Source organism: Saccopteryx bilineata, chromosome 12 (assembly GCF_036850765.1).
Source record: "Saccopteryx bilineata isolate mSacBil1 chromosome 12, mSacBil1_pri_phased_curated, whole genome shotgun sequence".
Taxonomy (NCBI): Eukaryota; Metazoa; Chordata; class Mammalia; order Chiroptera; family Emballonuridae; genus Saccopteryx; species Saccopteryx bilineata.
In genome coordinates, this window is record NC_089501.1 from 19,383,843 (window position 1) to 19,411,352 (window position 27,510).

A 27,510-nucleotide genomic window follows, 5' to 3' on the forward strand; every position below is an offset into this window, starting at 1 on the left:
TATTGTCCTGAAAGGAACACGATGAAGAGTTCATCAGGTCAGTGCCTGGAAAGTTGAGTTGAGTTTCCATGTGTTCGTGATTGTGCAAACTACAGAGGAAAGTTTATGATGGTGGAGACATCACGTGGAGTTGCAGAGGGTGGAGGATATACAGAAGGTTAGAAAGCAGAAGATTTGAGTTCTCAATCTAGTTTTATTACTAACTAGGAATTTGACCCTGGGTGTGTCACCTAACCTCTCTGAGATTCATTTTTTCATCTCTAAAGCTCTGGAATATGGCTCACTTTTAAGGTTCTTTTCATGTAGAAAGAAAATATTAAATCTTTCCACCTAGGGCTATTCCTGACACTGTTTATAATTCAAAAGAATAGATTTTGAAACATTGTATAAGTTAGCCAAAGTTTGTAATAACATACTGAGGATGTAGTTTTAAGCTAGCATACCAAGTGTCTAGGTCTGGCTTTCATGCAATTAGTGAATTGCATACATTTATTCATTTCTCTAGGAATTAGGTCCAGTTTCTGTATATGCCAGTTGGGCTAGAGGTCCCTAAGTTTTCATTATCAAAAACATTCATTATTCTCCATGTTTCTTTTCCAGTGAAATAACTTAAGGAAATAATCTAAGTCCTTAAATATATAGTCACAGTTTCCAAAAGTATTTTTGTTAGGGTTTGACAAGGGTATGCCAGAATGAATCGGTATACAGATGCTTTGCAAGGGCATTATTCTGAAAAAGGTTTACCCCATTGGAATGATTTATTAGATTTAGAAAACTAAATGTAAATAAAAATTCTTAGGTAATTATTTATTTGCTACATGCCTTCATCTGTTAAGAAGAGGCAAAGAGTCAGGGAGAGTAAAATGTTTGTCTGTGCAGCTCATATCATTTGGACATAATGGAGGATGAATACAGTTATTAAATGCTTACATATTCATGGCCACTATGACATGAATTTGGAGAGAGCTATTGAAGGTAAAAAGTTTTGAACAAACATTTATCTTTTCCATTTAAAATGTAAACACAAACTTAAAAGGACCAGAAATACTTTATTTGGTGGAACCATACAAACAGATGAGATTTTAGTGAATATTTTTTCAAGTGCTATCATCACTGTAACTTTAAGCATTAAACCTTAACAATTATTATTAACAATCAATTGATTATTATTATTAACAATTAATCCTAATTGGTTTATCTAAATCCTAATTACAACAAGTTATCATATTTTACTTTTTATTAAATAGTTTAAATAATGAGAGTGAAAAAAGCAATACTATAATGTAGAAAATCACTCAGAGAGAAAATTTCTAAAAGTGGTACTTTAGAAATCAATGTTGATATCATATTCAGATTAAGGTATTCTGTCAGTGTCCACTATATATCTGTGTACCAGGTTGGTTGGCTTGCAATCCCTGTCTTACACACTGGAAGACAAGTAAAGTATGTTTGTTAAATTTTCTGAGGCTGCACATTGTGTGAGGATAATACTGGTTATAGACTTTATCTCTGATATTTTTCTTATACAGTCCAGTGCCTAACACAATATTTTAGAAAGAGTAAATATTCAATGAATAGTCATTGAATGAAAGAATTAATTAATAATCATTCTGTTCTGTGAAATCTAAAAAACTATTATATTTTCTATTTCCTCGACTCACTAAACTGAACAAGCTGAAGGAGCAGTTGAGCCATAAACTCTATCTACTGTCCTAGACAAGTTTCCATTGTTATATGAAGGAAGGAGCTTTGTAAAATGGTACCATCTGATCAGTTCTGACAGTACACATTTTCAGGCCCCTCCATAAGGAGTGTCATCAGTCTTGGTACATTGTAATGTTGGCTTTTGTTATGTAAATTAGGTCTACCAGCATGGGGCTGCCAAGACCAACTTCTTTCACAAAAGTCACTGAAAATCCATTATTAATAACAAACATGTTACTAATGCCTTAGCCTCATGATATTTTAGTAAAACAGTGTTTTAAATCTTGGAATTAAAGAACTTAGTTACAGTCTTTGAAAATAAATAAAATAAATCACTTGGCTAGGATTGACTCTGGCTACCTTGCCAGAAGGTGAGTATAATGCTAGGAAAAAAATAACTCAATTTATTTCCTGAGTTAATTCATCATAAGTTGAGTTGACAATTGTAAACATAAAAAGATCACAGTGGCATGACTTTTAGAGTTGATAGAAAAATGTGATAAAGAATACAAGTGTTTATATCACTGAATGATAAAAGATGTCAAAACCACAATAGTCATACCCACTGATGTGTCGTCAAGTAAGTTAAAGATTGTCATTCATTTCATTGGCACTGATAACCAATTACCTAAAAGACAAGTAAGATATCTCATGATGCACTTATGCTTAAAATGTATTCCTTCAACTTTGGTGGCAATCATACTTTTCTTTTTTGAGAAAGAAAAGCTATTTAATTGCACAGAAGGATCCCATTAAAATGAAATGAAAATACTTTTGCATCTGTTATGCAAATATAGTGATTGATCTAAAATCTCGCCCAGGTGGTATTTTCATTAGGGTGCAGTCTGGAGAAATTTGAAAATTCTACATCTTATTTGCTTTTATTTTACACAAATGATTCACCAGACTTGCCTAACTGGATGGTATATTTCCACTAGAGCAAATGCCTTAATTACAATTCAAGACAAATCTTAGACATAAGATTTATCAAACATTTCTATTCCTTCTGTCTTGTCTAAAATTCAGAGATATTTTGAACTGTGGCTCTTTAGTGTAACTCTCACTCAGTCTTAGAGGATAGCCACAACTAACAAGAAATAGACATAAATAAGATTAAACATCAACTTATTGGTAAATTGATATTAGATAAGTACATGATGTAAAAGAGTAGCTTTTATGTAAGCTCCTGTACTCTTAAACTTAAAGTATAGTCTGTGTTTTCCTTTAAAAATACCTATCTAACTGAAGTCAGAAATTTGATTTTGTGATTGTGTCAGTTACATTTAAAAAACCATTATTAAGTAAACTCTAAGTTCATTTGTGAACAACCCGACAGTGAGTAGAAATAGAAAAATAAAAGCACCCATGGCAGCAATAAATACAAATAACAGATTCTTGACCTTTCAACATGTCTGCTTATTATTCAATTCCTTTACTCACTTATTTTTTCTACACCAGGCAGAAGAGTAAAATATTTTCAAAGAAATTCTCCGAATTTCTTATTTCAATTGCCTGTGCCATTGTGGGCAAATGGAAGATCTTATTCTCAAAGTCTTAAAGCACTTATAATGGCTGCACATGTGTGTCTATTGCCCCTGTTGCTTCTGTCCTGGAGGACCTGACGGGCTAGAGCTCTCTCCAGGGCGCTGTGCAGGAGAGACAGGAAACTGAAATCCATAGCCATTGTAACCGTCCAAGTAGACACACTGGAAGAAACTGATGGGACCTAAGAAATAAAGAATGATAACATGTTAAAACAAGCAGAACAAAGGTGAAATACAGCAAGTCAATGTCGTACAATGCATGTGGACATGGGCTCTGTAGCCAGATCACCCTGGCGATGACCAACAAGTTACCAAACCTCATTGGGTCTTGGATTCCTCACATGTAAAATCAAGACATCAACTAAAACCTCAAAGAAATGTGGACAGTAATAAGTAAATATACATAAAACACTTCTTGGTCCATAATAAGCCCTTACTAAATGATAAAAAAAAAATAATGGCCTAGCATAAAAAGTGTTTATAGAAATCTATTGATGTGTACAGCATTCAGAAAAACTGTTTTGGCCCTGGCTGGTTGGCTCAGTGGTAGAGCGTCAGCCTGGCGTGCGGAAGTCCCGGGTTTGATTCCTGGCCAGGCCACACAGGAGGGGCGCTCATCTGCTTCTCCACCCTTCTCCCTCTCCTTCCTCTCTGTCTCTCTCTTCCCCTCCCACAGCCGAAGCTCCATTGGAGCAAAGATGGCCCGGGCGCTGGGGATGGTTCCTTGGCCTCTGCCCCAGGCGCTAGAGTGATTCTGGTCGTGACAGAGCGATGCCCCGGATGGGCAGAGCATCGCCCCCTGGTGGGCATGCCAGGTGGATCCCGGTTGGGCACATGCGGGAGTTTGTCTGACTGCCTCCCCATTTCCAGCTTCAGAAAAATACAAAAAAAAAACAACAACAACAAAAAACTTTTATAGTAACAGATTTCAAAACACCAGTTTATCAATATGCAAAATAACCAAGATTTTAATTTTATTTTTTAGTGTTTTAATAATACCACAGAGAGCCTTGTGGTTCCTAAAATTTTGAAGTTTTCCACCTGCCATTTTTCTGGAGGCAAGTGCTCTCCAGAGATGACATAATAACTCATCATGACAGTGCCTCTAGGTCAGGGTCCCCAAATTTTTTACACAGGGGGCCAGTTCACTGTCCCTCAGACCGTTGGAGGGCGGCCACATACAGTGCTCCTCTCACTGACCACCAATGAAAGAAGTGCCCCTTCCGAAAGTGTGGCAGGGGGCCGGATAAATGGCCTCAGGGGGCCGCATGAGGCCCACGGGCCATAGTTTGGGGATGCCTGCAGCTCTGTTGTCTGAGGAGAAAGCACCACAGGAAGGGATTTAAAGCCAAGTGAAGCCATGTACTAAATGAATACAAGTGTGAACACCTGACCCAGGAAGCTGATGCTCTCCGGTAGCATCTTGGTTCGAGGATGGTGAGTTTAGCCTCTCTTCATGGATGCTTATTGACTCTTCAGGATTTTCCATCCTATCCATTTGCCTTGTGTCAGCCAACCACCGACTTTTTGCCCATGGCCAGGAAAGAGAATGATAACTGAAGCTAGTAGTAAGGGGAAGCTGGCCAGATAAAGGAAATAAAGAATAAAGAAAAGCCTGGGTAAAAAAAAAAAAGCTGAGGAAGCAGCAAGAAATTATTTTGATTTCATCACTCTGAGTGTCAACTGACTTCAATCGCTGGGTTTTCAATGATGAAAACAGTTTGGAGAAATCTTGAAAGGGAAAATAAAATCCTTTTAGCTTCATCTCACACAAAAATATTTCTCAATTTGTTTTGGTACCAAACAGATATAGTAGCACAGCTCATCCCAACCCCCAAGGCTGTGGCAGCTTGGGGGATAGACAGGCTCGTGAGAAGGACGGCGATAATGGCAATAAAGCTAGGCCTGAATTAAGGAGGAATGTGAGCACCATTGCTATAAGTAGAAGAGTCTATCAAAGACAGTCTATCTTCCAGCTGACCGTTATCAGGAGTAGGTTCTGTTTTGATGCATTCATTTAATTTGGTGTGGAATAGGCTATTAATGAAATTGTCACTATAGCTGCATATTTTAGAGTTTATATAAAAACTCTAAAATATGAGTATCAGACTATAGGAATACTTCACAGTAAGATGAAAACAGGAAATAGTGTTTTGCTACAGTAAGTCTGCCAAATGAATTAAAATATGTGATATCTTTTTAGTAAAAATATTGAACTGTTTATTTATTTATTATAATTAAACTTTTTTTATATACCATTGAAGAGCCACATACAATTGTAAGAAATAATGCAGAGGGATCCCACGTATCCTTCACCCAGTTACCCCCACTGGTAATATCTTTGCCAAATTACAATTCAGTATCCCATCCAGGAAATAGACGTTGGTCCAATCTACTTATCATTGAATTATGTTTTAATATTTATTTATAAAATGAGAGATTTCAAGTGTTTATGTGATACAGCCACATGTTGTTTACAGTAGATATACAATTGGGTAAGTGTTGTTGTATAAATCAGAAACATGTCCAGATTGACTTTATGGATTTTGCAACAATAACTAAAAAGTATCATTAAGATGGCTTGTTTCCCTGTATTTCTCACAACGTAATCATTGGAAAGATTATAATGAGTATCTCTAATTTTTAAACAGAGTTTGGGAAACAGTAGGCATTTATGTTTGTTCCATGAATCACATAATACTACAGAGTAGAAGGCATTTGTTAATGTAGAGGGCTTTTTTTTATAATTTCTTATGGAAATATAAAACCTAGAGAAAGAACATTGACATTCTTTCCTGAGATAAATGTCTGTACTTTAAAAGCATTATGTGAAACAATTTCCACTTATGTCTATTTTAAAAATTGCTTCTTTTATTCTGTCCAGCAATAATTTTAATGCATATATGAATCTAAAACTGGTATTCAGTTGGTACTGCTTTATCTGAAGAAAAATGTCTAATTTGACATACGGAAATAATGAGAATCTTGGACATTGAATTTTATAACTGCATATGAATACTGATTGCATTCTGAAGTCAATGATACCCAAAATTGAATATTAAGAGCCTACTATATATCTAGAAAAATAAAAAAGAACTCTCAATCAATAACTAAACCTGCAGTTCTTCTTTTTGATGTAAAAAGCTCAGCATATCACTTCAGCTGTCTTTTTCATAAAGCAGACAGCAATACACATTTAAGCACAGATTCAACTGAAGTGCTCAGTATCAGAGCTGTATAGAATGGTTTGTGATAAATGCCACTTCAGTCATTATTTTGTAATTCTTCCAAATATGTGCCTTTTGCCTTACACAAAAAACTTGATGAACTTCTCTTTGAAATATAAATGACCTACTATAATATTTATTCTTCGTATCTGTGCTAAAAATCTTTTGTCTGAATCTGGTCTTCAGAATGTTTAAAGTTTTAATTTATATGTAGCATTGTTACCATAGATTCACTGAACACTTTTAACACAATTATAAACTTACTTTTTTGCTTCTTTGTGGTAGACACATCTTCAGTTTCTTCTAGGGGATAAAAAAATATATAGACATAAATAACTTTTGCATTCTCAGCTATTATTACAGTAAATATGTAGGACACTGAAAATGTCTAAATGGGTGCACAGTACAAAGAATCAGGAACTACTTGCCCTCCTTATAATATACCCTAGGTTTTTATTCAGATTCTGTTCAATCATTCACAATAAAGTTTAACAAGAGCCAGTGATAAAAGAGGAACCAGGGAAAGAAAAGAATACAGCATGCTACAGGCAATTTTTCAACTACGAAACTATTCTTGATGTGTTGGGTGTTTGTGGGTGAGAGTTAGCAGACATATTCCTTCCTTCCTTCCTTCCTTCCTTCCTTCCTTCCTTCCTTCCTTCCTTCCTTCCTTCCTTCCCTCCTTCCTCTTTTCTTTCTTCCTTCCTTCAAAAGGGAGAGAGAGAGAAAGAGAAAGAAAAACATTGCTTTGTTGTCCCACTTATTTATGCTTTTATTGGTTGATTTTTGTATGTATTCCACATCTGGGATCAAACCTGAAACCTTGGCATATTGGGATGATGCCCTAACCAACTGAGCTACCTAGCCAAAGGCACACATTCCTTTTTTGAAAGATACAATAACTTTGATGCTCAGAGTTATAATATGGTAAGGGTAGAATCTGGTTATAAGATGATCATTTTAGTCAAAATAATTCTAAATTTGGGAAGGCCATAAGTTTTTAGTGATCATCCTTGCCACAAAAGAATAGTAGCAGACTACTGTCCTGGATTTCATCCCTTATGTATCTGATGTAAGGTCTTCTTTGCTGTTGAGATATGCATCATATATTTATCTAGTGCCAGATAATAGGAAGCTATTCATTTGAACCTCTTTCTTCAGGTTAGAAGTTCTTAACAAAGTTTCCATAGATGGGCTTTGGTGGGTAGGGTTTCTGTAAAACCCTGAAATGCTAAGATGTGAATATATGTGTATGTGATATGTTTCATCAAAGTTAGGTTTTAGATCTTATCAAATTCTAAATGAGTTCAACAACCTTCCTTATCGCCTGACCAGGTGGTGGTACAGTGGGTAGAGCATCAGCCTGGGATGCTGAGGACCCAGGTTTGAAACCCCAAGGTCACATGCTTGAGCATGGACTCCCCAGCTTGAGTATGGGGTAACAAACTTGAGTATGGGATCATGGACATGACCCCATGGTCACTGACTTGAGCCCAAAGGTTGCTGGCTCGAAGCCCAAGGTTGCTAGTTCGAGCCCATGGTTGCTTGCTTGAGCAAGGGGTCACTGGCTCATCTGGAGCCCCCAGTCAAGGCACATATAAGAAAGCAATCAAGGAACAACTAAGGTGCCACAACTATGAGTTGATACTTCTCATCTCTCTCTCTTCCTGTCTGTCCCTGTCTCTCCTCAGTAAAAAAGAAAGAAAGAAAGAAAAAAGAATATTCCTTGTCAATATGTGATCTATGTATGTATCAGTAGTTTCACCATCATTTGGGAAATTGATATAAATATATATTTTAGGGACCAAACCAGACTTTTTCATTTTAACAATATTATCAGGTGATTCATGTATAAATAGTTTAAGAAGTAATGATCCAGAAGTCAAAAACATATTAAGAGTTATTGTTCTTAATAATTTAGTTGTTTAAAGAATCTAAGAATTCAGTAGTCAAAAATGTATCTTGAGAGAAGTATGAATCATTTCTCAGAAGAATCAGGTAATCAATTCCTTGTGTCTTTTCTCAAAGCACTATTTTGACACTGTTAATTAATTCTGGGCCCTGCCACAGAACTTATATTTTCATGGTAAAAAGAACCCTTGGGCAAACTCTTAATGTCCACAGGCAAGATTAGAAGTAGAACAGAAAATATCTGTTATATAACAAGCCAAACTATTAGGCCAGGAAACAGAGGAAAACTACATCAAATTAGTTGAAACCCTTTCAATTAAGATAAAGAAGTTTAGTCCTTGAAAGACTTGCTCAAGATTATGTATTTGATTGTACCACAATTTTCTGAGGTTTGACACTTTTTCCTTTCTTTCTTTTCTTCTCTCCCTCCCTCCTCCCTCCCTCCCTCCCTCCCTCCTTCCTTCCTTCCTTCCTTCCTTCCTTCCTTCCTTCCTTCCTTCCTTCCTTCCTTCCTTCCCTCTTTCCTTCCTTCCTCCCCTCCTCCTTCTTTCCTTTATACTGTTGCTGCTAGTATTGGCAAGTTGCCTTAATTCTTTGTGATAAAAATATGTCAAACTCATATTTAAACATTTATGCACTTCTTCTGCTGTCAGATAATCCTTTGTGATAATCCTTTGTGATATGATAACTTTGAAATATTGCTTTGGTAAGCAGCTTGGCCAATAAATGCATCTAATAATTAGTTGTAAATTAGTGTTAAACTAGTAACATCAATATATGAAGATACAAACACACACACACACACACATATATATAAATAATAATAAAAAAAGCTGCTTGTTTAAAAAGTAAGTCTACTATATAAACATTGCTTAGGAAAAGGTAAGGGCTAGGTCAAGAATAATTAAATAAACTTGACAATCAAAATATTAAGGTGTTAGGAAATAATCCATAAGTGAATTTAAGTTAAGCTCACCTTTAGCTTTCTTTGAAGCTGGAACATCTTCAAAATCTTCTAGAGAGTAAAAAAGAAAAAGAAAAAAGGCATAGTCTATTTTGCAGATTTCCCAAAGAGAAAGTATCAATTTTAGTGTGTTTTAGCAGTCATAGGATCTCTTGACTTATAAACCCATCATCTAGTGTCCATACAAACAAAGCCTGCAGAGAAATAAGGCAACTTCTCTGACTTAAAGAGAGCATGGGGAGAAAACCAACGCCATGCCTGGCCAATGCCCAGCAGGCCGCAAAGGCTGGCCAAGCAAGGAGGGCCAGCAGAGACCCTCCCAAAAGTGCCTTCCTCCTCTGACTCCTACATCACCTTTTCAAAAACACCATCACTTTTGGAACTCAGAGAATTTGAACTGAATGGATTTACATATACAATGTAGGTCAAGAGGAAAATATCCATCCACAGACTGACTTTTGACAATTGTAAAGGCATTTAAAAGACATTAAAAGTTGAACTAAAGCTTACGTATATAAACGCTTATGTTGCATTAAGTATATATATTGCTTGGTCTTCTGTGCATTCTACTTAAAAGTACATAGTAGAAGAATATGAAAATAATTTTAAGTCAGAGATCATTCTAACAATATAATAAAATGATCTTTAAATTTTCATATGAACTTTTTAGCACTTGTAATGAGCTGAAAGAAGGTCAGCTTTATATTATTTATTTATATATTGCATACCAGCTGTTCATGAATAAATAGAAAAGGGGTGAAATAGGTCACTATGTAAATTTTCTCAAATAAGAAAGAAAGGTGACCTTAACAAGAGATGTTGTTATATAAAAGCAAAAATGGGAAATAGATATTAATTATTAGCCTTTTATTTTCACAGCAAATTATTAAACTTTTAACCTTATTAGTTTTCTAAAATATTTAAATACAGGCTTAACACAGTTAAATACTAGATTAAATGACTCAAGGTCTTCAACTGTCCAATCAACAGCTATATATCAAAGTACAGTATAAATGAGTCATGGTATTTTTTGAAGTAACTAGTACCTATATTTAAAGAATGATGTGAGAGTTGTAGATAAATCAAATAACAATATTTTAATTGTGTAATAAGAATCTGGTAATGTCTATAAAAGCTGTTTACAAAATTAAAATGATGCAAGGTCTTTTTACATAAGAAATATAAATTTTATTTTTAGATTATAGCACACAACACTAAGATACCTATTCTCTGGATCTTTTTGTTACCCCTGTGGAAATAAATATGGATAAAATAGATAAATTTTCTTCTTTTTCCCAAATTTCAGTTTTATAGTCAAAGTGAAAATTATCTTGAAGTTTTCCTATAATTTGTTCATTTAAGAAATAGCTGTTTTTCAGCTATAATAATTACAGTGAGCTCTCTTTCTGTGTCGTGTACTCTTTTAGGTATTTTATATGTTTCCACTTAAGCTTCACATCAGACCTATGAAATATGTAGAATAATCTATATTTTATAAGAGAATATTGAAGTTTAAAGAATTTAAAAAGACTTTCCCTTCAAGCAACACATTTTAAAAAGAGCTAGAAGAATATCGAAGCTAATTTTCCTCAACTGAACATGTACTAAAACAGATATAATATGGACATCAATGTAGTATGTGACAATTTTCAAAATAAATGTGAGATAGCCTTGCAGAGTGGGTCAGTTCTAGACAGGCCCAGGTTACAGGTTGATTCTCTATTAGGTCACATATGAGAAGGAACCAATGAGTGTACAATTAAGTAACAACTATGATGAGTTGGTTTCTCTCTCTCTTTCTCTCTCTCTCTCTCTCTCCCCCTTTCTCTCTCTCTCTCTAATCAATGAAAAATAAATAAATAAATAAATAAATAAATAATGCAAGTTTTCAAGGGTGGAATGGTTCATTCCTCCTATGAAGATCAAAGATTTTTTAAAAAATCTATACCATTGGTGATGAACTTTGAAGGTTCATTCAGTCAGAGATGGGAAGAATATTCCAGAAAAAAAAAGAACAAAAAGACAAAAGTTTTGAATGCAGGAATATGGAAATTTGAACCGGGTTGAAACCTGTGATAGGTATAGAAAAATGATTATGGAAAAAATACTTAAAATGTAGTTTTTTGCCAGGATCATAGAAACTTGAGACCCTCATGTTAAGAAATGTAGAATTTGTTCTAAATTTTCCATAAATAAATATTGAACATTTATTATATAAATGGCCTAATCCAATTGAAATGTTGGAAAACTTGATTTATCAGTAGAAATGAAAAGGAAGAATGAGAGAAGTTATTGAGAAGTTAGGTCAGGCTTCAGAACAATTTGGGGTCTTATACACAAAGAGGTAGATAGTAAGTTTGGAAGTCCTATGAGGAAGAGTGCGGAAGACTAGGAAAAATAGCTGAGAATGGAAGACCTTAGCCTCTGGGGAAAAAAAGCAGCAGAATCCCAAAAGTAAAAACAACAACAAAAATTCAATATTATGAGAGCCAAGAGAAGAAAACTCTTTCCAAAAGTATGGGACACAAACAATGTTAAATGCATCTGAAGAGTGAGAATGGAGAAGTGAGAAAAGGCAATTCAGTTTTGCACTTTGGAGTTCTGGGTTCGGTTTGAAGTACCTTATTTGAGGAAAGTGTGAGGCATAATATTCAGGTTGCATAAAGTTAAAGCTCGAAGATGTGGTGAAGAATTGGTGGAAGACTTCTTCAGAATTGTGATTATAAGTTAAAGCAGAGAGAAAGCACAATGGCTTCAAAAGCAATAAGGGTGAGAAAAATTTTACCCATGAAAGTAATCTGAAGAAAGGTATTTGTGGGCAAGTGGAGGAGGATTTCTTAGGGTAAAAGGTCAATATACATGACTGAGGAGCAAGGATTTGGGAAGGAATGAAGTCAAGGAGGACATGATATTTGGAGAAGCCATACTTCTTTATCTGAACATAGGAAGGTAGTATTAGGTAAAATAATAGGAAAGATGAAAAGAAATTGTAACTTGGAGAAAAGAAACATTTTAAAAAATCCACAGTTGATGGCATAAATTGTTAATTTTATTCTTATTTTTAAAATAAAATGTTCTGTCTAGTGCTTGCATATTTTTAGCAAGCATGATAAATAAAAACTTCCTAAACAGTGCATGTGTGAGTAGCAGAAGTCACTTTATATTTATTCCCAGTAGCAGTCTAGTCTAATTTATGCACAGTTTCAAGAAATACTCATAGATAAACATTTGGAGTCCTTATGCGCAGGATGTGCAGGCACGATGGTAACACCTTGGATTTTTGTATTCTTCTTCATTCTTCTTTCTTTATAATTGTCTGCATCATCATTATGTCTTTCAGAAATATCAACAATTCCAAATTATATTCTCATCCTATTTTCTGGATTATGTGTAAATGGTATGATGAGATATTACATTCTAAGAGTTTACTTTTTTTTTTCTTTTCAAGAAATCTTAAGGATACACAGTAATTCAAAGCAGCAGTTGACAGTTTATTTTAGCTTTCAGGTGTGAAAGTCTTCTATACCTGCTAGCATTAAAATAAGCATGACTTTTAGAGAACACTAAATGGTACACTGAGCCATTCCACAGAATTCTTGAAATTGACCCCAGGAAATAATAAAGTATGCAGAGACAGTTCACATTTGGAATTTTTCATATAGTGGAGCCAATGGTATTCAATAAATGTGTGCAATCCTTTCTGAGTGTCTGTCTTGTTGCTCTAAAGATAAGACACAGTTGTTTTGAGGGAGATGTCAGAGCAACTTAACATCACCAATAAATAAATGAGGACACATTGCTGTATTCAAAGACTAATAATGAGCAATAACAAACATTTCACCAAATGCGCCTTCTAAACAGACTTTCTTGGGGGTCTAGTGAAAGGAGATCAGAGGGGGCTAGAATGGCAGCTGGTCCTTATTTAACAGACTTTAGTCAAAAATAACTGCTTCTTTCTTTTTTCTTCTGTAACAAAATCTCCATAAATTTAATCACCCTCACTCCAAAGAGTGGTACTGTTTTAAATCTACCCCTAAATAAGTGAGATGTTTTTTCTTATTATATCAATAATTTTACCTCATGGCTTTATTCATTTTGACCAAAAGCTGAATAAGCAAAATGTGTCCTTAACTAGAGAAATAACCTCATGTCGCCATCATCACCTTCATTATCATTAGCATTATCATGGGAACTAGTTAATAATTACTACCTGTGCACCAATCATTATTTATATACCCTATTTTATCTTAATGTGCCCCAAATTTCTTATTATTATGATTCATGTTTAAAAAATAAGGCTACTAAGCACAGAGATGTTAAGTAATTTCTCTAAGTTTATACAGCTTTTAAGTTGTGACAGGAGTCCAGTCTATCTGAAGCCAGTGTCCCTATTAGACACTACCCTATAATACCTTTTGTATTTCTACCATAAATTTGGTGCTAATTTTTAAAATAAAAACCACATTGATGTTAGTACTCATCAACATTGTATTTCAGCAAGTGATCTCCACCAATATTTCATCCCAGCAAAGAGCTCTTAACAAAACAAAAAGAAATCAACCATTTGTATGTGTGTGTGTATGTGTGTGTGTGTGAGAGAGAGGGAGAGAGAGAGAGAGACAGAGAGAGAGAGAGAGAAAAGAAAAGAGACTAAAAGCATCAACTCATGGTTGCGGCATCTTAGTTGTTCATTGATTGCTTTCTCATATGTGCCTTGACTGGGAGGTTCTCCAGACAAGCCAGTGACCCCTTGCTCAAGGCAATGACCTTGGGTTCAAGCCAGTGACCTTTGAGCTCAAGCCAGTGACTGTGGGGTCATATCTATAATCTCAGGCAAAAGCCAATGACCCTGCACTCAAGCCAGATGAGCCCGCATCAAGCTGGCAACCTTGTGATTTTGAACCTGGGTCCCCAGCATCCCAGGCTGATGCTCTATCCACTGTACCACATCCTGGTCAGGTGAGATCAACCATTTTTTAAAAATAATCTTTACCTATATAAAGAAATAAGATTTAATTAGTATTCTGAAATAAGATTTAATTATTATTCTACAAAGGGCATATTTTCCTTTTTGAAGGTTTGTGTGTGTGTGTGTGTGTATATATATATATATATATATATATATATATATATATATATATATATATGTATTAACCAAGAATGGTTTTGTTGTAAAGAAGATTAAACTTAGGATTTTGTAATAAAAGGATGCTTAAAGTTTGAATGACAAATATAGGTTGATTCAATTTCCTGGAAGTAGGACAGCAGGTAGTTTCATTTTAAAAAGTAAGGCATAAATTTGGGTTAAAACAAGATTTGTGGATAATATTTTTTAAAAAACAACTCTTGAAAACCCATACTTGTGATAATATGTTAGACAACAATAACTATGAAATCAGACCTTAAAAAATAGTTCTAGGCCCAAAGGAGGTAATTTAATTCTACAGAATCCTCTTTCTGCCTCAGGAGGAGGAAAAAACTATTTTGACACATGAAAGGTAAAGTCAACCTGCAGAGAAGTGCTTATATTACAATTTTAATTTAGACACTAAGTATGCAAGGAGCAAAGTTGGGGTGCAGACATCCCTTGTTATGTCAAGGTTGGTAGGATGAATATAAAACTGTCCCAGAGAAGATAGTAGCAACATGGTACAGGTAAGTCCCTGAGTTACAAACAGCCGATGTATGTACAACTTGTACTTAGAGCGCCATCGGGCTATTGGTAATTAACTGCAGTTGGACATTAGTGAAAATGATATTATAGAGTTATTCAACTCCCATGATGAAGAAGTAACCAATGAAGATCTTATGGTACTAGAACAGAGATGATAGCATCTAGGGAAGAAAACAGGGACATTGAAACTGCAGAATCAAAAATGTTTTCTACAATAGAGTTAGCAATGTTTTTCATTTCATTGAAGCAGGAATGGCAAAGTTAGCGTGACAAGATCCCAATACAGAGAGGGTCACCAAAGTTTACTGTGCAGTTACCGAAGGTCTGAGATGCTACAGGGCCATTTATGATGAGAAAAAGAAAAAACCCTGTACAAACCTCCCTTGATATTTACTTCAAAAAACTGACTCCAGCAGCAGAATCAAAAACCCTGATTCGAACAGCAGTCCCATCCTCTCCAAAAAGTCCATCACTTTCTGCATCATCCAAGATTGTTTAAGATCATATTTGAAAATATTAAGAATTTGTAGACACATAAAGGTAAAAGCAAATATATGTTAAGACAAACATCTAAGTTGCATTTAATAGGTAAATGTGCTCATTCCAAATTACATACAAATTTAACTTAAGAACAAACCTACAGAATCTATCTCATTTGTAATCCGGGGACTGCCTATATTTAAATCTCCTCCAAAAGTCCCATTAAACAGAAAGCAAATCTCATGAATAATATTTTCTAAAAGTTTATTATATTTATTTTAGGGGGAGGAAAGGAGAGAGAGGGAGAAACAGGAACACCAATCTGTTCTTGTATGTGCCCCGACAGAGGATCGAATTGTCAACCTCTGCATTTCAGGAGGATGTTGTAACCAACCGAGCCACACAACCAGGGCTTATCATTTATAACAAAATAGAGTGAAGTGTAAAATACATGTGGATCAGGACAAAGGAAGAGTCAAAAATATACCAGGTGTCAGTGTGTTTAGAGAAGGAAGCAGAGGGAAACAATGAGAGAGCTAGGACTTCAGAATAGGAAATCACCAAATAATCAGTAGATATTTTCTAAAAAGTAAGTCAGGACAACTTGAAATCATTAGCTGAGAATAGAAGGAACCCTCCCCAGTCCAAGAGTGGATGAGCATAAAGGGCCCGCCATGATATCTGAGTGCAGGTGCCAGTGTTCACCTATGACCTTGGGAGACCGAGCCAGGGCTCATGCCCAGGGCATTACACCACAAATGGTAAGAAACTGATAGCTGTGGAATGAGAGTTGAGCAGGACAAAGACCATAGAAACAAAGAAAGATAAGGTCAGATAAAATAAGGGAAATAAAAAATATATAAGTTCAAAATTAGAATTTCAATCACAGAAGAAGAAAGGTCATCATCATGAGTGTGAGTTTAAAGAAACAAACAAATTTATATCACAAAGCATTTCTGATAAAATTTTCATACTTAAAATTTAAATATATATGAAATGTTTTTAAAAACAAAGTATGATTCATAAAAAAGGGAAAGCAATAGATTACAAAAGTAATAAGATATAAAAATAGCTATTATGATAAACATGATAAATCATTCAATTAATGGTCATTGGGTAAGTTAAATAACACTACATAGAGCTGAAGAAATAGTGAATGTATTATCTTTATATAATAATGTCTATATTTCATATAATAATTAAGAATTTAAGAAAATTAATTCTTTTGTCCACATTATCATTTTATAATATAATACACAGATACATTAATAGTTCTATGACTGTCTAAAAAAGTGCCCTATTCTTTTAAATAGGAATTACATACTTGGGAAATTCTGGCTTTCTTAAATTCTTGAAAATTTTCAATGCAGGTGAACATAATCAGTAAAGTAAAGGCAATGCTTTTATTATGACAAATAATATACTTCAGTTATGTTTAATTAGATTCTTTTAAAAGAAGTCTTTAGCCTAAGATATACAAACCTGTAAATTAAGAAAAAGACTATTAACCTTTATATTCATAGAATCCTCGTTCAGTTTTACCTTGTGCTTATTTAAATTTTCAGACACATTTTCACGGTATCTTAAACATTCTTTATACTTTAATATTATTGCAAATTTATTATTCATTTGCCATATTTTTATAAAAATAAATAATGCAAAACCAGAAAAAGAGTGAACATTTTAAAAGTTAGAAAGCTTTAAAAAGCAAATCCCAAATGTAAGCTATGAATGAAGTTATTTAAAAAATGAAAATCCTGGCTAGTCCTCTGCTAGGATTGTTTGAAGTTTCATTGAAATATAATTAACTTCTATAAAAGATAAAGTTTTATCAGTGTGGCCTTATGAAATTAAATTCATTATCTTTGATATCAAAATCAGATCTCAGAGACTTGATAAGAATTCCAAACCTCTCTATGCAGATAGTTTTGGTGAGGTGCTATTGGCAAAATGCTCACTATTCACAATAAAGTTTGTTAGCCAAATAACTTTGGCTAGCCAGATGCCAAAGTTAAATTTCCACATAGAATTACTGTATCTCAAGAAATGTTCTTACTACATTACTTTTTAAAAAAATACTCATTTTGAAAAATAATAAATAAAATAAAATACTTATTTTGAGGGGAAAGGTGACTTAGTTTTATATACTTAAATGTTGACCACCAGACATTAAGAACAAAAGAACAATGGGCTTTTAAAGAATCATTTTTCTTGAAACCCCAGCACTCTTATAAATTTATTTCTAATGTCTCCGCTATGTCAAGTCTTGCAGCTCCTCTAAGTGTAGGTCTTCTCTTGGCAGCACCTGCCCTTTAATAACATACTTTTTAATTTCTTTGTTTTATTTCATGTTTTGCTTTTGGACAAGTTCCTGAAAAGTATCATTTTAACATATACAGTTATTTGTTTTTCAGAGATAAAGATTTCAGAAGCCTTAAAATAATGATAACAGAAAGAAATGGTTGTTCCATTTGAAATCCAATCATGTGTTTATTTTGCTTTTAATTTTTAAACTAATAGATCTTAAATATAATACAATCAAACACCTCTTGATGTATTTATCTAAACTCCATGGAAAGCAAAGTTATTATATATTTATCATATCTATAAAGAAAAAAGGTACAGAATAAAAATAAAATGAATAGTTGGATATTAGAAAGCTACATTCTTTTTTTTTTCTTTAAAAAAGAAACCCACAAAATAAGCACTGATTAAACTATAATAGTCTATGAATCATCAAAAATTTGATTCTGCAATGTTACTTTCATTAACGTTATAGGGACATATCAATGCATTGCTGATTCGTATCAGCATCTTTTCTTAACCCTACAATAAGGACCCAGATGTTTGGGAATCCAGCCAACTGGATGGTTTCAGGCATCTCCCAGTAGAATTCATAAAGAGATACCTATCCACAGTTTTTCACCAGTCATTTCCCACATATTAATACTCCCCCTTCTTGACCAAAAAATCAGGGAATAGAAGATGGTCTCTGTGTATCCAGTACCAAAGCAGAAAATACGACCTATTAGAAGTAGAGAACTTGGTCCCTTAAAAAGAAAGAAAGAAAGGAAAGCAGGAAGGCAGGGAGGAAAGGAGGGAGGGAGGAAGGGAGTGAGGGAGGGAGGGGAGCGGGAGGGAGGGAGGAAAGAAGGAAGAAAGGAAGGAAGGAAGGAAGAAAGGAAGTAAAGAAGGAAGGAAGGAAGGAAGGAAGGAAGGAAGGAAGGAAGGAAGGAAGGAAGGAAGGAAGGAAGGAAGGAAGGAAGGAAGAGAGGGAGGGAGGGAGGGAGGAGAAGGAGGGAGGGAGGGAGGAGAGGGAGGGAGGGAGGGAGGGAGGAGAGGGAGGGAGGGAAGGAGGAAGGAGAGAGAGAGAAAGAGAGAAAGAGAGAAAGAGAGAAAGAAAGAAAGAAAGAAAGAAAGAAAGAAAGAAAGAAAGAAAGAAAGAAAGAAAGAAAGAAAAAAGAAATGCAGATACTAGCGTATAGTTAAAGAATGTGGGTAGAAGGGATCAATGGCTTCAAAGCAGCAGCTATTTTCTTTTAGTAAAAGACAAAAAAATGACCAAAAATAAAAATGATTTTTCAGTTTAAATTATTTTTAGTAGATTCTATTTGATAAATATCTAAAATTGTTTTTGATAATTATCTTTATGGCATTGTAAAAAACTGCGTTATAGAAAAAAAAACCTTCACAAACTCAAAAAACAATTTATAAACATTCTGTTCCATGATATATCTGGACATTTATTTCACATGATTTATAAGAAACAATATGTATTTTCCCTCAGCTTTCTCTCTTTTCTGTTATGCCCCTTACTCCTAATTCATCTTTTTTTTATTATATAATAAGCTGGTAAACATAAGTATGAATTTCCCAGCGTTCTGTGAACTGTTCTAGCAAATGTTTAAATTCAAAGGAAGGTAGCTGAGTCAAAGTTGTTGTGGGTAACCTGGGGACTTACTACCTGCACTTGATCTAATGTTGTGGTGGGGGGCTGCCTCATGGGACTGAGCCCTTAACTATGAAGTCTGTGCTCAACCTAGTTAATAGAAGAATTGAATCGAATTGTAGGACAACCAGCTGATGTCACAAAGAATTGTTTGATGTGGAAAAAGAATCCACACATCTGGCAGTGTTGGGAGTGTGGCAGTAGTGTGAGAATAAAGGCAAAACACACAGAAGTAAGATTTTCTTTACTCTCACTCTTATGTTTTTCCAGTTCTCCAATCCTAACCATTCTTCAAGGTTAAAGTTCTGGAATTGTTTCCTTCATGAAGTCTGCCCTGACTAGCTTTAGCTGTAGGGGAAAGGTGTGGAGCAGAATAATTTCAGAAGACTTCCTTGAAGATCAACTCTAAGTTTTGCCCTTGCATTAATGAGGTAATTGTTTCCTTGTAATATTTTTCTTTTTTAAAATTCCTAAAGCAAGTGGGGTTTTATATTTTGCAGTCAAAGGACTTTGAATATATATGTAGCTTTAGGAAACTGAAATGTGACTAGTAGAAATTGAAACATGTTATAAATGTAAAATGCACACATGATTTCAAATGCGCAATATAAATAATAATATAAACTATCAGTAGATTTCTATATTGAACACATATTGGCATAGCATTTGTATATATAGAGTTAAAAGCATTATTGAAATTATTTTCTTTTTACTCTTTTAATGTGTCAACTAGAAAATTTTAAATTATATGTGTGGCTCATGAGATATCACTGATTTAAAATGATTTGTTTTTCTTAATCTGAAAATATGGGAATAAAAATTACTATTTCCTGAAATTTTAGGACCTTATAGAAATGTTTACAGTTATATACTGTATATTTAAACCTCTGTCTGTACCTAGCTCTTGATATTTTAGTGTTGCCTGAGAGCCTTACTTATGCTATACAAAATTAGATTCATTCTTAACTATGTTATTCTCAGATATATAATTATATTTATGTTAATAAAGATTAGGAACCAAAAAATATATATAATTACTTGACTATATGTTCTCTATAGCAAATTTTTAGTAATTAAAGGTTTAGAGCAAAAAGATTATTTTGTTTCATTCCACTTCAGTCACTGAAAGATTTACATACATGAATGCAAGTGACCTTACTCTGAAGACTAGAGGATATGATAAGGTATTTGTGTTACAAGTTTTCATTTCAAATAATGTACTTTGTTTTTTTTAAGTTTCAGTGTAAGTAAGATTAAAGGTTAACAAATTCTTCAGCGGGACACCTGAATCTATGTAAACACAAGTTAAAATCATAAATAAAAATAAATAAATTAAATGCAGTAGAAGAAAAAAAGGAAAAGAAAAAGAAGAAAAAAGTTAACAAATTCTTGTCAGAAGGCTTAATATAAAATAGCTCAATCTCTAAATACATTAAAAATATAAATATTTTATAAATTTCAGCTTGAAATTCATACTATGTACCTAAGAGAATTTATCATCAATACAGTAAGCAGTACTTACTTGATGCTTTTGCTGCTTTCTTTTCTAAAACAAGAAAAAGAAAGAAGACAAGAACTGTTTAACTCAGATAAAATGAAAAGAAATTATACATCAATGAACTATATAAAAATTTCTAATATGTTTGCTTACTTCTGTGTGTGTGTGTGTGTATGTGTTTCTGAAGCTGGAAACGGGGAGACAGTCAGACTCCCGCATGCGCCCAACCAGGATCCGCCAGGCACGCCCACCAGGGGGCAACGCTCTGCCCACCAGGTGGCGATGCTCTGCCCATCCGGGGCGTCTCTCTGCCGCGACCAGAGACACTCTAGCGCCTGGGACAGAGGCCACGGTTTGCTTACTTCTTATTGTCTAAGAGTTAATGAACTAATATAGCCCTCTATTGCCTGATAATATGAGTCTGGACGTCTTAATTGCTTTTATGTGAGATATCAGAAAAAGCTATTAATCCTCTCAAGTGTCACAACATATTTGTGCTTTTTAAACACTCTTACTAAAATCAGTAAAATCTTTTTTAAATTAAGTGGTTTGGTTCAATTATAATTATAATCAATTTGAGAAAAATTCTTTGTATGATATAATTAATCTAAATATTGGCTTTAAAGTTTCCAAATTTCATAAAAATATATCACTGAGAATTTTTTTCTTTTCCATAGAAAATAAAGACAAATAACTACCATCTGGACTGTAAAATCAAATCTTAAAAAGTAACATGCAAAATTAGTTTAATTTTTGTAACTATTTATTTGTTTCAATGCAAAATTATCATTCTTCAAAGTAGTACGGTTTTCCATTAAACTGTATGTAGACAGGGCAAAGATATAAAGTGAGATGATTATCCCAAATACTATAGCAGACATTCTATCATTTTGAAAAAGAGGAGAGTTGATAACATCTATATTCTACTAATATTAGTTTAATTTAAAGTATTAGGCTTGGAAATATTATTTTTAAAGTAATCTGAATTACATGATTTACTTTGAGACTTATAGTTTTTAATATCTACTTAATTCTGAAGTTCTTGAGAATTACAAATTTATAAAAATTAAGTTAATGCCAATAGAAAATTAAAGAAAATTTTTTTCACTTGAGGTATTTATATTTTCAGTGATATTACAGCAACACACTTTATATATAAAATTACAAAACATAAAATAATTCAGAAAAATATTTTAGTAAGGCTGCTATTTTTTTTTTAAATAGTAAGATTGGCTAAAAAGAAAGGAACTTAGAAAGGAATCAAACATTGAAAAATAACAAACCATCTGTTAAATGAAGAAATGAATGGAAATGTGCCTATACTCTCAACTAGTTCTGTTTTGGGCTTGCGCTTTTATGTGTAACAATTATTTTCTACTGTGTATTCATAATATAAAGATCTTAGAGATGATAGACTCTCAGAATTGGACCAGAAGAGAGTATTTATCCAATGTTTGAATCCCTTGCACAGCTCTCTACTCAGTTTTAATAGACTGCTTTCTTGAAAACATTTTCTTTGAGCTGCTCTGATTGGTACAGAGCTGCTTCCCTTATATTTGGCAAGTTGATGGGAGAATGAAATGGGATTGAATGGTTTTAACTGTTAAGTCTTTGGCATCATACTGACTTGGAGCCAATTCTTGACTCTACCATGTAAACATTCCTAGATGTTAGACTTACTTTCATCACATGTACATCATCTTGGACCTGGGCATGATACTTGGTCTTATATTAAGGTTTAAATGAACTAATAATAGAAAAGGATATGGCTATGAGTTCTCTAAGTAATTGGCTTCTTTTCATTCTTCTTGCCAATTATTTTAAAAGATATTCAACAATATTTTGGAGAAAGTTCCAATATACAAATTATGTTCCTATCTCTTTCTTCAAATTTGGTTTACTCTCTTATTCTAAATTTTACTCCTTAATATTACTGATAATTATATGTCAAAGTTATTGATAACTTTATATCTAAGTTATATGTCTAAAAATGAACTGCCATTTCAGATATACATACTAAGTAAGCAGCAACAGGGAACCAGTGAAAAACAAGATACCACCCCACACAATCCCAGAACACACATTAGAAATCTATACATTTACTATGAATGAGGATACTTAATCAGAGAGGAGTGAGATGAAAATCAATGTTTTATGAGTGACAAGCAAGTATGTAATAGGAATGTTAGATATGTTATTTCATTTAATACTTACAACATGCCTTTGGGAAAGTCATTATGCCTGCTCTATATATGAAGAAACTGTGAATCTGAGCAGTTAAGGAATTTTACCAAATGTCACACAGTTAAATAGAGTCACAAATTTACATATGGTAAATTTACATATAGACCATTGTTACTCCTTCTGGAAAAATAAATACTTACCTGGTTCTCTGACTTCTGATGTTTCTGCTTTAGAAAATAAGAGTACAACAGGGATTAAAAGGAAGAAAAATAAATGAAAAAAAAAGTGGTTTTATTTAAATAGCAGGCAACTGAGCATCAACTGGAGATATTTCTGACCAAATTCTAATAGTAAAGACAATAGAGACATATGCTCAAAATGGCAAAGAGACAAACTGATAACTAGTATTTCTGAAAACTGTAACCTAAAATCTATTTTGAAAAGAGAGCCTTCAACATCTTCAACAGTTTATTCACATGGTAGAATTAATAAATTCTAAGTCTTTTGGGTGTTTTTCTTAATTATAAATAATTATAAATCATAATGCCTTATTACATAAGCTTTTAACTTGACCTTCATATATCTATGCATGCATGCATTTATTAAATACATTTATAAAGCAACTTTGCATATAAGATTCACTAAGTACAATAGGTGAGATTGTAGGATGAGGTTGAAAAATATCACAGAAATAATTTTAACTCTAACTACAGTTGTAGGAGTGAAACAAGATATAAAATATTATTTGTTGTTAACATATGATAATGCAGAACCAGTTTTTCATTTTGTTCCTTAAGTAAATTCATAGTCTAATAATATTTAAAATTATAACATATCAGGTTTTTGAAAACATAGCTTCCCTCACAAATCAGCTGAAGTGCTACACTTTCCACAAACCTGATACATTTAATTATCAATCTTATATAACTTTTTGGTAAGCTATTTTCAAAATTCAAAAAATTGATTAAAATATTTTATAATGAAGATAGAAAATTAATAATTCAAATGGTAATATTTTATATTAACATTTTAGTTTTGACTTTTAATTTTTAATTTCTATTATACTCTTCATATTAATAGCAACAATACAAACTAAGTAGACTAGAGACTTTTCTCCAACTGAAAGGCAACACTAAATGTTTTACATTAAGGTCCTGGCCAGGTGACTCAGTGGATAGAGTGTTTCCTTCATGTGGGAAAGGCATGGGTTTGGTCCTAAGTCAAGGCACACAAGAGAAGCAACCAATGAGTGCAAAACTAACTAGAACAACGCGTTGATGCTTCTCTCTCTCTCTCTCTCAAATGAATGGGAAAAAATAAATGCTTTACACTGGCATAGAATCTATTCAGAAGAATATTGTAGCTGCCTATGTGAGAATATCATAGCACTCTTAAGGAACTAGGTTAGTCTCTGTTATTTAAACATTTAAATACACCTTCTAAGTATATTCTTGATTGAAATGCATATAATTTTTTAGCCCAACGTAAAGTCTGGATCATAATTTCACAGTATTAAATAAACATTTCATTTTTATAAAATCATATAACATTCATAAATTTTAAAGATTTCATAAACTGTTGTATTTTTATTATTGTTTGAAACATCAAAATAAAACAGGAATTCTGAAATCCTAAAAATAACTTTCAGTTTAAAATAAATGGAAAATAAAAGCTAATGTGTTAAAATTAAGTAAAGGAATACAGAAGTAATGTGTACTGAATTTTTCTTAACCCAGTACTGACTATTAGATGGAACTTCATACTCATTTACTCAGTACATCACAACAAACCACTGTAAGTATATAAAAGAGATATGTAACCACCTTTTTTCCCATAAGTATTAGGTATCATGGTAAATGTGTTCATTTCACGAGTATGACAACAAAAATTCATTTTGTGCATTTCTCATATATCCTAGTAAGGTATAATATACATAATAGGTGTTCAATAAATACATGTTTAAGGATTCATAAATGCAATACACAGTATATTCTCTCTTATTTGTTTTTATTCAGTAAGAGGAGGGGGGCAGAGAGACAGATTCTTGCATGCACCCCTACCAGGATCTGCCCTGCAAGCCCTCTATGGGGCCAGTGCTCCGCTATTCTTTTAGCGCCTGGGGCAGAGAACATAGAGCAATCCTCAGCACCCCGGGCCAGCTCACAGCAGCTAATGGAGCTGAGAGAGAGAGAGAGACAGAGAGCGCAACGGGGGGTGGGGGGTGGGGTGGGGTGGGGGTAGAGAAGTAGATGGTCGCTTTTTATACTCAAGGTCTACCCTGCCTGACAGGGAATCAAACCAAGACATCCACACACCAGGCTGACACTCCACCACTGAGCCAACCACCAGGGCCAGTATACGGTATACTTTTTCAATCAGAATCATTTGTATTGTTAATGGCATAATGGTTATTGCATAATAAACATAGTGTAATTTTTAACTGAATGTACAATTCAAAGCAATTATACATTTAAAATGATTAAATAGCAAGTTCTTAAAATTCTAAAATGGTATACTTACGTAAAGTTAGTTTTCGTTTGTCTAAAAAAGTAAAAAAAAAAATTAGTGATATTTACTATTATCAATATAAATATCAACCATTGTCATTTCTTATTTCTGTTTTTTAAGGTAAAATAGGCAAAAGTTAAACTTATTATTAAAATGAGCAATAAGCAATGCATTTTGAGTAATTTTTAATTCATATGCCCAATAAATTCCTCAAAGGAGAAGTTATAAAGTTTCAAAATATATATTATTTATTGTTTATTCATTCTTATAAAGCCTTATTTTTGATTTGTTGCAATATGAATCCTAATGATAATCTGAACTCCTTACTGTTTCTAAATAGCATAAAATGCATATCTGTCACTGTCTTTATAGAATACATATTAATATTAATTAACATTAACCATTTAAACTTTTCCAATTTAGTTTTTGAATGAAGACACTGACTTTATAAAACCTTGGGAAGAATAATAAGTGGTAGGTGAAAACCACAAAGCTATATCATCTAAATACATGATCTTTTTCTCCAATAAAATTTGTCTTCTGAAGTTATTAACTAAAATAATTAATTATTTAGTTTTATACTCAAGGTCTATTTATTTATAAAAAGTAGCCAACATTTGTTCATGATTGTGAATAATTTGAATCATCCAAAATTAGGTCAAGTAATTAATTCATTAACAGTAAGCAATATAAATTGGTACATTTTTAGAGAACTAAGAATAGCTATAAAATTACAGTAAATATACCATTTTACTAAAAATTTTTACTTTAAGAAATATTCCCCAAAGACAAACTCACAAAACTAGACTAATAAATATATTTACTATTGTGTTCCATTAAAGAAAAAGCTTGTTAGACAACTCAGTCATGTCAAGAGTAGTTACATAATGCATATACAACTATATAAGATAAAACTGTTAATGAGGAAAAGAATACACACTTAAATGAAAAAACCTAAGAACAGGACTGTTTATACTATGCCAGGATTTGTGTAAAAAAAGGCAGAGTATATATATTATCTATATATATGTGTATATGTATTTACGTATATTGCTTGAAGGATACATTAAGAAATAACAATAATTACCTATCAGATATTATTAGATATTTTGGGAATGGAAATTGGTATAATAGAAAAAGAAAGAGGAGAGGGAAGTATATATATATATTTTTTGTATTTTTCTTAAGCTGGAAATGGGGAGAGACAGTCAGACAGACTCCCGCATGTGCCCGACCGGGATCCACCCTGCACGCCCACCAGGGGGCGATGCTCTGCCCCTCCGAGGGGTCGCTCTGTTGCGACCAGAGCCACTCCAGCGCCTGGGGCAGAGGCCAAGGAGCCATCCCCAGCGCCCGGGCCATCTTTGCTCCAATGGAGCCTCGCTGCGGGAGAGGAAGGAGAGGGGGAGGGGTGGAGAAGCAGATGGGCGCTTCTCCTGTGTGCCCTGGCCAGAAATCGAACCCGGAACTTCTGCACACCAGGCCGACGCTCTACCACTGAGCCAACCGGCCAAGGCCCAAGTATATTTTCTTAATTAGTCTCTTATATGCCTTAATATTTGGACCATGCCATATAGTATATATTTAAAAAATTGATTAATATTCTTAAAATAATAAAATTATTATAGAATAGCATAATTTCTATTTTAAGAAAATATATCTTCTTGATATGTATTTTCAGTGAAATAAAGTATTGTAATTTGATACACTATTTTACAATACTATAAACAGTGTATCAATGTCATCAATATGATAAATTATATTAATATTGACAACAGTAAAATAATATTTTGAAAGGGTCTTGTGAATATGAAAGAAATGTTATTTTGTTAATACTGCTGTATCATAATAGCATGCTTGACAATGC

The 27,510-nt window shown here is 33.5% G+C and overlaps 1 protein-coding gene across 16 annotated transcripts in view; it reads right to left on the reverse strand.

Moving 5' to 3' along the window:
- Positions 1–1,382: 1,382 nt before the first annotated feature.
- The window catches only part of TRDN (triadin), a 411,085-nt gene continuing 384,957 nt past the window's right edge, over positions 1,383–27,510 (reverse strand). For 12 of the 16 annotated variants that reach the window (XM_066248538.1, XM_066248533.1, XM_066248536.1 and 9 more), the window contains 6 exons: positions 25,656–25,676; positions 23,336–23,362; positions 20,976–20,999; positions 9,363–9,401; positions 6,740–6,778; positions 1,383–3,430 (listed from right to left, as the gene is read on the reverse strand). In XM_066248538.1, coding sequence (XP_066104635.1) covers positions 3,291–3,430; positions 6,740–6,778; positions 9,363–9,401; positions 20,976–20,999; positions 23,336–23,362; positions 25,656–25,676 — 290 coding nt within the window. In that variant the 3' untranslated portion in view covers positions 1,383–3,290. Of the gene's footprint in view, positions 3,431–6,739; positions 6,779–9,362; positions 9,402–20,975; positions 21,000–23,335; positions 23,363–25,655; positions 25,677–27,510 lie in introns of those variants that run through there. The other 4 variants (XM_066248542.1, XM_066248532.1, XR_010727714.1 and 1 more) reach the window with 2 other exon arrangements.